The 12,422-nt window shown below is 32.8% G+C and overlaps 1 protein-coding gene across 1 annotated transcript; it reads left to right on the forward strand.

Annotated features, from left to right (window-relative positions):
* Nucleotides 1-1,112: 1,112 nt before the first annotated feature.
* On the forward strand, nucleotides 1,113-10,953 carry LOC139503661 (vitelline envelope sperm lysin receptor-like). Its single transcript, XM_071293483.1, has 10 exons — nucleotides 1,113-1,230; nucleotides 3,133-3,179; nucleotides 3,941-3,983; nucleotides 5,002-5,213; nucleotides 5,479-5,636; nucleotides 6,785-6,939; nucleotides 7,641-7,722; nucleotides 8,687-8,867; nucleotides 9,743-9,785; nucleotides 10,579-10,953. The coding sequence occupies exons 2-10, from the start codon at nucleotides 3,141-3,143 to the stop codon at nucleotides 10,839-10,841; spliced, it is 1,176 nt and encodes a 391-aa protein (XP_071149584.1). The 5' UTR covers nucleotides 1,113-1,230; nucleotides 3,133-3,140; the 3' UTR covers nucleotides 10,842-10,953.
* The last annotated feature ends 1,469 nt before the right edge of the window (nucleotides 10,954-12,422 follow it).

Below are 12,422 nucleotides of genomic sequence, written 5' to 3' on the forward strand. Positions count from 1 at the left end.
TTAAACATACTCAACCCTACCATACTATTTGGCTATCTGCGAGTTCATCAGTATTCACTGTTACTCCTAAATGATGGCCGCTGGGAAAACAAAATAGTTCTAAAGTATTCGTTTACATATTCATGTACATATTGTACACTCTCTCTGTACCTATGTATCTGCAATGGTTATGAGAATAAAGATATTGGTATTGGTTTCGTTTCGCTTTTATACCGTTTCGTAGTTTACAGGTACCCCTATTTGCCCCTTTTCTACTTTTGATAAATTTTAATAAAAAAAAAATCAAAATCAAACTTTCAAAAAGCGAAATAATCAAAATTGCACGTAAAGTGTAGTACTTTTAAAGTTTGATCAAATATCTAAATTATCAAACATAGAGACGTAATTTAGAATTTAGAAATTTTAAATATTTGGTCAAAATTTTTCTAATGTTTGGAATTTTTATATTTTACAACTTTGATCAAAATTCCAAAATCTAAAACTTGAAAACTTTTTGATATTTTGAATTAATAAGTGTAACACGGACCATTGTGGCCAAGTTTGGTTAAATTTGGCCCAGTAGTTTCAGAGGAGAAGATTTCTGTAAAAGTTAACGACGACGCACGCAAAGTGATGAGACAAGCTCACTTGGCCCTTTGGGCCAGGTGAGCTAAAAAGGGGGGACTTAAGTTCATATTCAAATCAATTAATGTAGGTTTCTACACATTTTTGACTAAAATGAACGTTGAAGGAGGGAAAAGAGGGCAAGAATTTTCTGAAATTATAATGCAGTGTTATTATTTCAAACAGAATTTTGTTGAATGAATATATTACCATATATCTCGGAACAAAAAATACTATTTGAAAATGAAAAATTCACCCTTTTTTTTTTAAATATTATCTTTATTCAAAATTACACACAATTAAAGGGTCAAGTAAAAACAAACAAAATACGTACATACTGTATACATATTTAATAAATACACAATTAACTTTGATGCACAATATTTTATTATTAAATTTTTAAATATAAAACATTGAAAAGTTTAAAACCAGTTTTAAAAACCGGTACGTTGCTTTCACCACTAAAACATACAGGTTTAAATATAGATCGTTTGTAGATACAATGTATATCTTTTCCCGCCGCTCGTGGAATTCGTGATGAACTCTTTGTACTGGAGTACTATAAAAGCTGGCCGAAATTTGTTAGACCACACAACTCAGAAGGTTATCAAAAGAAGCACATCCACCGTAAGTACAAGTATTTTTTTTACGATTCGAATTGTTAACTTCAAATATGGTTTTTATTAATTTATCGTCTCTTTTTTTCTTTTGAATACAAAACAATATTATTTTCAATAACTTTACAAACTTGCAATTCGAATTGTTCACTTTAGATATGGTTTTGTCTTTCTTGTCTCCTTTTTTGGGTCGTAAAGTAGCTTGTTAAGAATTTATACATCTCCGGTTTTCTAAACTTTGGATTTGAGCGTTCTTATTGAAGGAAAATTCTGAAATCTTGTCCCTTTGATTCAAAAAGAATAAATTTAAGAATCGAATGTTTCTTTAAAAAGTTTTAATCCAGTGCAAAAGCGTTGACCAAGGCAGTTTGTATAAAAAGCTTTTTTAACGCGATATCGACGCTTTTGCAACTTTTTTGCGGAACAGTAATTATTTGGGTCCTCTTCGCTTTCTGCGTTTAAAAACTCGATAGTTTTGGAAAATTTGAAGGATTTAGTTTTTAACATTTAAAGTTGACAAGTGGTGGGTTTAAATTTCAGAATATAAAATGTAAATGTAATTAACTTGTCAGAAAATATAAAGTTTATTTGTCCTTGAAACGAAACGGGAGAAATTAGCTGGCCTCTTCGTCCGGTTTCTAAAACTTGCAAACATGTTTTTTTTAATATTTTTAAAGCTAATTTCCTAATGCTTGTAAAGCAAAACTTTGGTTGGCTTGCTTGCTTTGTTTGTATAAATGTTTGCTCAAGCATTGCAACTAAGATTTACACCTGCAATCAATATAGAAGGGCAAAGTTAAACCTGTATATATTATATTTTAGTTCGATAGGACCTCATCCCAATTCTATTTTACTGTATACAAACAAAGCAAGCAAGCTAACCAACGTCTTGCTCTACATGCATTTGGAAATTAGCTCTAAAAATATTTCCCGATGGTGTACATATATTGTGTAGCATGTTCGTTTGATATCTAGGCATTGTATAGTCACGAATAGAACGTACATTGACCAGTGGCAGTACCAAATTTTAGTCGCGCGCTATTCAAATCAAATCCAATCAAAATTATAGGTTTTATTGTATATTGTCAACCCAATTGTAAATGATTTTATGCCCTTTGCAATTTGGGAAATGGACATATTCTATTCTATTCGAAAACAATGTCTTCATTCGATTTAAACTTGTTTAGTATTCGTGCTGACTCGTGTATAATTGTTCTTGAACCGCTTATAAGACCCATTTTGGTCACCAATAATTGGATCGATGCAAAAGTATTAACATATGATGTATGAAGTCTATGAAAGGGAGAAATTCTTTTTATTTCACGTTCGAATTGTTTTCCAATTAAACAATTCGCGAAAGTAATGGTTTAACAATTATAGAATTCACGAGGATTCGGGGAGAGCTTGCATTAAAAAATGAAGTACATGTATTATCAACTCTGAAATCCTTTTTTTTTATATAATCATGGCGTTTAAAATCCATTGATATTCTTTTTTCGTAAACCCTTTGTTGTTTTAATTTGTTGTTTCAATGTATGGTATATGTACAAAATTGCACGTCACTTTTACCCTGTATTTTAAGTTTTTTTTTTAAATTCAGCATTTTTTATTTGCTAGCCTACAGAAGGGGTAGTAAGTCTTGCAGCTCATTTCCTAATGCATTGACGGCAAGACGCTTTTAGCTACATGTAGCTTGTTTAGTTTGTATATTGTATAATAGTAATTTAGATAAATGTCCAATTGGATTTAATATTTACAGGTACAAGTTTGTTTTTATTTATTTTTTGAAGATGTCAATCTTGAGTACAAAGTTCGTATAAACGTTTATACAAACGAGGCAAGCAAGTTGACCAAAGTTTTACCCTACACGCTGTATGAAATTAGCTGTAAATTGATTGCTTTTTATTTGCAGGTACCAGAATGTTGATTATACAGATTTTGACCTGTCTACTGCTAGCAGTAAGTCTTGTGTATCTCTTTTTTAAGTTTTGTTTAATGCTTTTAATTTTTTAAAGCGATAATTAAATCCGCCAACATTTAATAATTTAATAATCTATATTTTGTTTTATTCTTTGTCTCGCATATCCTCTCCCCTGCCCTCGATTATGTTTACTTTAAAACACTTGAAAAACTCTGAGGAATGTAGAATTTAATGTAGTTCCCCAAAACAATTGACAAGGGGTACCAACCCTTGGAAAATCCCTTCTCGGTTATCTCCAATCAAATCCTATAATAAACTTTTACAGTATCATGCAGTCCCATCAATTTTTGAAATTCTCCCATCTAAATATTTTAGCACTTATCTGCTCTTTCTCTTCCCCATTCTCTTTTCTGTTTCTACTCTTTCTCTTCTCCATTCTCTTTTCTGTTTCTACTCTTTCTCTTCTCCATTCTCTTTTCTGTTATCATCATCCAGATCCTTGGTGTAGTATTCAACATCGATGAAATACATGAAGCGGTTGACTAGCTCATTGGAAACCATTAATTAGTTTAGCACAAGGTTCATATTTAAATGCATTTTAGCCTCGTTGGAAACCATTAATAAGTCTAGCTAATAAGTCTAGCAAAAGATTCTTATTTAGATGCATTTTAGCCTCGTTGGAAACTATTAATTTGTTTAGCAGAAGGCTCATATTTAAATACATTTTAGTTTTCAACACCACGGGGCATACAAATGGTCTGGTTATATATTTATATTCATACTATGACTGTATTTTTAGGTTGCTGTCAGATCTACTGTACCGAAAGGCTATATTTTGGATGGTAAGTAACTTATTAATCCACAAATTTAAAAATATTGAAATTTTATCTTTATAATCTTTATTGCAAAATTACACCCATAAGAATACAATCAAACAATTTTATACAATACAATGCAATACACTGTACTATAATACAATTTATTGTATAGCAATATAATATTTCCCACAGAAAGTAACCAAAAGTTAGCGTGCAATAAATTCTAATATTGCACTAGTGCAATAATCTTCAAAATTCATGACGTCATCAACGACCAAATTTTAGTTTAAACCAATTTTTACTTTTAAATATTATATTGCTATACAATAAAAGGGTTATTGCATGAATATTGGGGAATATTGTCCCTCGTAGAATATATATTGAACTCGCAAGCTCGTGCAATATAAAATTCTACTCGGGACAATATTCCCCAATATTCATGCAATAACCCTATAATATAGAATAATAGAACATATTTTAATTAATGTTAAAAACACCATCATAAGATTGTCTGACATTGGTCCGACTCCCTCGGTTCTAAAGACTCTTAATGAAGACTCCAATATGACAAGTTCAGGGATGGGGTTTAGAATATATGTGTTTTTAAAAAAGTTATCACTTCGAAAATATTCGACCAATGCGCTATTTTTAATATTATGGATAATGAACTTTGTCCTAGAAATATAAGATATATTTAGAAACTGCACAATTTTTAACTGGAATACGCTTTTATATGCCGGTTAATACGCGATGGTTGCGATTTTCGAAGGACAATCAAGAACCAAAATATGCCAATAGACTTTTCAAACTCTGAATGTCGCGAATGAACTTCGAATAAACTTGCAACGTCATCGCAAAGTTGAAGCTTGTTTTGTTTGTTGGTTATCATATTATTTTTCGTTCATATTTTTTCCGTTTTTGTTTGAATCTCGCAATATAACTCAATGGTATCGTAGTAATGTTTAAACTTGGGTTAATCTTTTTTTTTTTCAATTTTTGTATTTTCTCATTCAAATAATACTGCATCGTTTTATTTTGCTAGTTTCACAATTCTGTGGCGAGGTGAGCGGTTCAGCTGACTTTTCTGGACGAAATGCTAATGTGACCATCAAATCGGATCTATATGTCCAAGCACAGATCAAGTGTCGACAAGGTCTCGTCACGCTCAATCCAATTAATGAAACCAATACTGAAACCACCCTCAGTCTGTGTTACACAAACGATACGAGCTCTGGATGTCCCTGTGAATTTAATGTAAGTAGATGGTCTTGATATGATATTTATATGTTGAAAACATTGGAAACTTACTTGATGTATTTATTTTTAACCACACTTATTTATTTACACGCCACCAAGGTTACGTCATTTGGTCTCTGGTTAGGTGTTTCATTGGAAATTATTAAACTTCAGTAATACCAAAGCTGCTATTAGAGAATCTGTATTGCATTGATCTGTAGAAACAAACGTATAAACAATAAAATTTCGTATAATATAAAGAATCCAATTGACTTTTTTTCAGACCCCATCGAACAAATCTAATTTCTACTCTGCTGAATTGCAAGTATTCTGGGGATTTAACAACGGCACATTAATGAATGAATATGAAACTTACACAATTTCCTGTATTGCCGAAGGAAATGGAACTGAAAATGTTGCGGTGAAGGATATAGATGAAGAGTAAGTGTAATGATTTATTTACGTGCAAATATGAGGCCCTTATGGTTGTGTCCAAGTAATGATTTATTTACGTACAACTATGAGGCCCCTCATGGGTGTCTCTCAAGTAATCTCGTAATCGAATGTTTTGCCAATATGATCACATAATCATACGAAGGATAATTCTTGTAATTTATTTAGGCAGCTACCATTTGGTTAAAAATGAAAAAAAAAATCATCCTAACCCCGTCCCCCCTCAAATGATGGCTTCCTTACGTAAACATGTTTTTTTAATAGTGCACGGACTTGTGTTAATTTAAAAATACAGTAAAAGCTGTATCATACCGTTTCTTTGACTGTCCATGGCGCTAAAACAAATTCCTGGAATGTGTCTTGAATGATTTTATTCTCTGGTGCATGATTTTTTTTAATTTTTTTTTCATAGTTTTGGCTTTTAAAAAGCTTTCACTATTTGAGTAATCTCAAATTGTATACCTGTTAATTTGACCCTATGGTACAATTGAATGACTAGTCTTGCCTTATTGCCCAATATATAATTCATCTTCACATAATATTCAATACTGAATCTTTCTATATCGTGATGTTACATTATTCGTTCAGATGAGGGGGACGGTTTGGTACCATTCAAAAGTTTAAACCCGCTGCAATTGTTTACAGCTGATGTTCAGTAGTTGTTTATTTGTTGGTGTCGTTCATCAGTGTTTCTCGTTTTTTTATAGATTTGACCATTGTTTTTTTTTATAGATTTGACCATTGTTTTTTTATAGATTTTGACCATTGTTTTTTTATAGATTTGACCATTGGTTTTTTATAGATTTGACCATTGGTTTTTTATAGATTTTACCATTGGTTTTCCTGTTGAATGGTTTTACATTAAGTAATTTTGTGAGGTCCTTCATAACTTGCTGTTCGGTATGAGCAAAGACTCTGTGTTGAAGACTGTACTTAGACCAATAATGGTTTACTTTTTCTAACTTCTGACTCTTACTCTTGTATCTATAAGAATATATTTTTCCGTAATGATGTAAGGTATATATATAGTTGCTACAGTTATATACCCTATATGTTTATATTTTATGAAGGAATAAACAAGAAACTTAACCACTCTCTAACATAAGTGCTGATTGTCGATTTGTTTTTTGTTTTAGCTACCTTCCAGTAAACCACGAGTTGGTTAAATCTCTCGGCCATGATTATGCAGGAAGTGGAACAACTCTTCAATTGATTGACATTCTTGGTGAACCGATACCAAGTCCAGTTGCTATGTCGAAAAAAGTTCAGTTGAAATTAACTGTCGATACCGGTAAGACCTTTTAACATACGAGAAGACATCAGCAGATGAATGAAGGATACAAAACCTAATTGTTTTGTATCCTACAACTAACTTTTAACGTCGTTCATATCAAAAGTGAAAGTAAAAAAAAATATTCTCAAGATAATGGACGCCATTGGGGGATCTGATTAATTTCTAAAATTTGGGACCAAATTATGAAAATACGGAATGTTCCATTGTACTTAATTGGTCCTAAAATCTTTATTTTTTCAATTTGTTATTTTGGTTCCTTGTGGAGAGTTATTTTATTTGCAATCGTATCACATCTTTTTTTACCACCCCTTAAAGTGGGTATACTGTTTTACCTGTGTCCATCCGTCTGTCCCATGAATATTTTTAGTCTCATCTTTTCCGGGAACTTTATACATTACAATTATTTCTGAAATTTGGTATCTGGGTTTATATGGGTTCAAGCTATACCGTGCTATGCATTTTCAGATTCATCACTCGACAATTCCTTTTTACCGAAATATTTGAGCAGAGAAGCTAGCTCTAAGTTTTACTGGTTTTATATCTACATGTGTTCAACTCTACTATTTTTTTTTAAAGAACTTGCATTGATCATGAATGTTAAACAAATACCTGGCAACATTTACTAAACTAAAAAGGGAATTAACATTACAAGACTTGGGTCAGGAGAACATTAAGTTATAACTTTTTTTATTTTACAGCTGACTATGAAGGCGTGATTCCATACGATTGCAGGGCTGTCAGTAAGGATCTTGGCACTAGCTACCGATTTCTGCTAGCGGGGTAGGTATTTAAAATTCATTTTAGAAATTTATAAAAGGTTAGATTTAAGAACCATAAATATCTTTCAATATTGATATTCGAAATTTCTACATGGATACAAAGAAATTATTAAAAGCTATTTCAGATTACTTGACAAATCTCTGATGATTTGGTATCTAAGGCTAGATTGTTTATATTTAGTAACTGTTCTGCAGAAGCCTCATTTAATGCATTTGTATATACTTTAATAAAACATAGAAAAGAGTAAGATGTTTCGCGGGTAAACTTTGGGTCAGGTCAAATGTGAAGGGGTGTTCCAAAGGAAACTCAGATATGAGTAACGAGACACTTTGGTAGAACACCCCTCCTTCAAGAATGGTACAGCTCCCATCGGGGTATATAAGCAGGAGAGAATCCTAACTCAGGGTCGATTGTCATAAAGTCTTCAGAGACATAAGACCACGGTACGGTGATATTCGAGATCGCTCTCTCGTATATATTTAAATATTATTACTAAGAGTAATAAAGAACAGGTCGGTGCCTGTTATAAATACGGATTTGTATATATTTACAAGCGGAACCGTATTGTACCGTATAGGACAAGTGTGAGTCTGTGTGACCACCTTGTAAAGTACATAATTGTACAAGAGGAACAAAGACAAGTGTGTAAACTTGTAGGGTACATTATTGTACCAGGAGGACAAGTTTGTTCCTGACCCAAGGACAAATTTGTAAGAGTACAAATTTGTACCAGTTGTATATAGATACTTTAAGTAGAATAGTTTATAGATAGTTTATTAAAGATTGCAAAGAGCAGTTGTACATATTTTGGTTCATTGACGTATATATTTGAATAAAGATTATTTGTTATATGTTTTGTAAATAGAGCAATTTTGGATCCAGTATCAAACTGGTAACGTACTCATTCTAAATTGAAATAGACACGCTTACCCTGTGTACACGTTACATCTCTTTATTCTTTCAGATGTGGAGATGGAACCATCATTCCAAAGAACAAAGGTTTCACAACCAAAACCATTGCTGGAGGTAACAAAAAAACCGCCACCAGTCCATTCTTTAAAGTATTCAAGTTATTGGAAACTACAAAAAAGGGTGGAATCTCTTACGAATGTTCATTTACAGTTTGCAACGCCACCTGTGACGGGGTAAGATATGAAGAATTGTTCGCTTAAGGATGTTCACTAGTCGTGTGGTTTTTTTTCAAGATTATCAGAATCCTCTGGTTTCATCCATTTGAATACCTTAAATTGTTGCCCATTGACCCCCATTTTTCTTTTTAGCCATTTGTAAAAGTCTTGATATAAAATCTTTGTAATTTTTAATAGTTTTTGAGAACTTGATCTTGTGTCAATGATAAAGCTATGAGAAATCAAGAGAATATTTACCGCAAAATTTGTAATTGCTAATATCTCGAAAACAAGAACGTAGACACTTTTTTGGCTTTTTTGCTTCCTTTATTTATCCCCTATGATCAAGTGTTAACAAGCTTTTAATATTTTGAAACTGAGTAGCGAACTTCCTTAAAATTATTTTACACGTGACCGTTTCAGATCCTACATTGTACGTGTGTGCTACACATTATCACATTTCATGCAGGCATTTTCAATCTTGTTGATTTTTTATTTACGTTCTTTCTTAGATCAAAATTTTTTTTCAGTGTATGGGCGTTTGTGTTAATGTCTTTTGGTTAAATTGAGGGCCCTGCGTAGCTTGCTGTTCGGTATAACATAAGGCTGTGTTGACTGTACTTTGACCAATAATAATGAATACACGAGTTGTCTCAATGGCACTCTTGCAACATCTTTCTATATCTGTTTATTTAGAACTTAATGTTCGGTGGTTTATTTGTAAATGATTCGCACATATACAGATATAATTAATCTTAAATTAAGCATTCATTTTTACGGATTTTTTAATGATTTATACTTTTAAAAAAATTTGAGAATACTACCCTTCAGACGTATATTCACTTCATAAAAACGAAATATGCATTTCTCATACATTTAAATTACTTTTACAGTCATCATGTGCCATGAGGAACAAGCGATCAGCAGAGTCTTTGGGTAAGTGTTATCTTGTCACATTTTGTTTGGAACCTTCTAAAGTTACAATAAAAGCAGATGTATAAAATAGTAGGACCACATGCCATAATCGCACCGGTTATAAGATCAGATGTCAAAATCACGCCAGTTATACGATCACATGCCCTAATCAATCTAGTGCCGTGATCAAACCGGTTATAAGATCACGTGCTGTAATCCCGCTGGTTGTAAGATCACATGCCGTAATCACGCTGGTTGTAAGATCAAATGCCGTAATCACGCCAGTGAAGTCATTTGCCATGATCGCACCTGTTGGCGGTTTAGAATACATGTTCTGATTCGAATCACGAGAAATTTACGAGACTACAAAACGACTATCAAGTGAAATCCGGATTCGGTTCCAATGTACTAAATCTGCAATTGCTCTCAATTCGGAACCCTCCGAATATACCAGATTGACAATCCTGCTGTATCCATTTTGTACTTTACATAGATTAATGATCCAGGTGTAAATTGATAATCAAACGCAATATTCAACATGGCTGACCTTTTAGAGTCAAATTTCCAAAGATCAAAGTTGTAATTGTTTCAAAAACATTGAAATGTATCCCATTTGCTTTTGTTATGGTTTATTTAGTATGTATCATAATACGTGTACAAGGATATCAATTCTTATTTTGCTAACTCTAAATTGCACACGATCATAACGTCTGATAACTTTTAAAACTGTTTGTTTACCTTGAAAATGTAATTGAGTGAATCAATTTAGGGTTTCTTATATTATAATTATATTGACCTCTCTTCCTTTTTTCAGCCGAGATAGAAGAGCAAGAGAAAGTGAAAACACCATTGTACCATATTCAACGCCTAGAAGATCGTGTGGAAGATAGTCTAGACCAATCACGACAGGAACTTAGCGACCTGAAAATGGATACTCGTCTGAAGCTTGCTTCCCTTGAAATCGTCGGTATCGGAGCTGTTGCGTTGTTATCACTTGTAATTGCCACATATTCCTGTATCAGAGTGGAACAGAAACGCCAACGTGAAAAAGTGAGCGCAAAGATGTCTTCCGCATAATGTCACATGCTTGACACTTTTGTTATTCTTTGTGAACATTTAATTGTTACATTGTTTTTTCTTAACATTAATTGTTACAATTATCCTTCTGAATAAAATATGGTGTATATTATATATTTTCACTCTATTTCTTACACAACCGACTGTAATTTACCTTCTTTAAGATTAAACTTGTTACTATTCGAGACAAAATTGCCGTTACTATTCGAGACAAAATTGCCGAAATGTATTTCCGGAAATGAATCTGATTTTATCCGGACATTGTGAATTTACAATACCATATTTTGCAATTCTGAACAGGACCGTTCACGTCAAGGACTGAATTATTGGCTCATTTTCTGCTAAAATTTGCTGTGCAATAGTAATGCAACTTCTTACGGTTGAGGTCCAATGGCTGATTTTATGTTTGGTTTGTGTTGCTCAGTCTTTATTTTTCTGTGTCTGTTGATCTCTCTATTTAGTTATTAAAAGTACCAGGATTATAATTGTATACGCCAGACGAGCGTTTCGTCTACATAAGACTCATCAGTGAAGCTCGTATCAAAATAGTTAAAAAGCCAAACAAATACAAAGTTGAAGAGCATTGAGGACCCAAAGTTCCAAAAAGCCGTGTCGTGGTCTGTTGATCTTTCTATTTAGCCATGTCTTGGTCTGTTGGTATTTTTTATTTAGCCATATCGTGGTCTGTTGGTTTTTCTATTTAGCCGTGTCGAGCGTGGTACGTTTATATTCGAATGTTCCTTTGCTTTTTTTTTTGACCTGCTGTTACTTTCGTTATCACGCTTCATGTTGGTATTGCAGTTCTATTTTAATAAAACCAGAAGTATTTAAAAACCGCATTGAAAAATGCAAAACCCACGAAAATGAAATCGTCCAAATGTGAAAAAAAATTAGTCTTCTGCTGACCATAATGCCACATCTTTTTGTATCTGCTGACCATAATACCACATCTTTTTGTATCTGCTAACCATAATACCACATCTTTTTGTATCTGCTGACCATAATACCACATCTTTTTGTATCTGCTTACCATAATACCACATCTTTTTGTATCTACTGACCATAATACCACATCTTTTTGTATAATGTAAATGCGACTTCAAAAGATACGCTACAACTAGGTGCAAGTTAAAAAAGATACGCTACAACACTAGAACTAGGTTCAAGTTGCAAAACATCTCAAGAATTTAATGATGAAAGCAAACTAAGAATTATATCCAAGTCTACATAACCAACCAAATGCTACATGTTTTGTTTCATTTGTCATATTCACCCACCAAAGGCTACACATTTTGTTTCATTCGTCATATTCACCCACCAAAGACTACATGTTTTGTTTCATTCTTGATATTCACCCACCAAAGGCTACACATTTTGTTTCATTCGTAATATTCACCCATCAAAAGCTATGTTTTGTTTCATTTGTCATATTCACCCACCAAATGCTATACGTTTTGTTTCATTCGTGATATTCACCCACCAAAGGCTACATGTTTTGTTTCATTCATGATATTCACCCACCAAAGGCTACACATTTTGTTTCATTCGTCATATTCACCCACCAAAGACTACATGTTTTGT

Source organism: Mytilus edulis, chromosome 14, assembly GCF_963676685.1.
Source record: "Mytilus edulis chromosome 14, xbMytEdul2.2, whole genome shotgun sequence".
In the NCBI taxonomy this organism is placed as follows: domain Eukaryota; kingdom Metazoa; phylum Mollusca; class Bivalvia; order Mytilida; family Mytilidae; genus Mytilus; species Mytilus edulis.

What these genes read in the sequence shown, in the direction of transcription:
- LOC139503661 (XM_071293483.1), top strand. Translation starts at nt 3,141, where the DNA reads ATGTTGATTATACAGATTTTGACCTGTCTACTGCTAGCA. An exon ending in GATGTCCCTGTGAATTTAAT is followed by an intron (nt 5,214 to 5,478) that starts GTAAGTAGATGG and finishes ACTTTTTTTCAG; the next exon opens with ACCCCATCGAACAAATCTAA. An exon ending in GTGAAGGATATAGATGAAGA is followed by an intron (nt 5,637 to 6,784) that starts GTAAGTGTAATG and finishes TTTTTGTTTTAG; the next exon opens with CTACCTTCCAGTAAACCACG.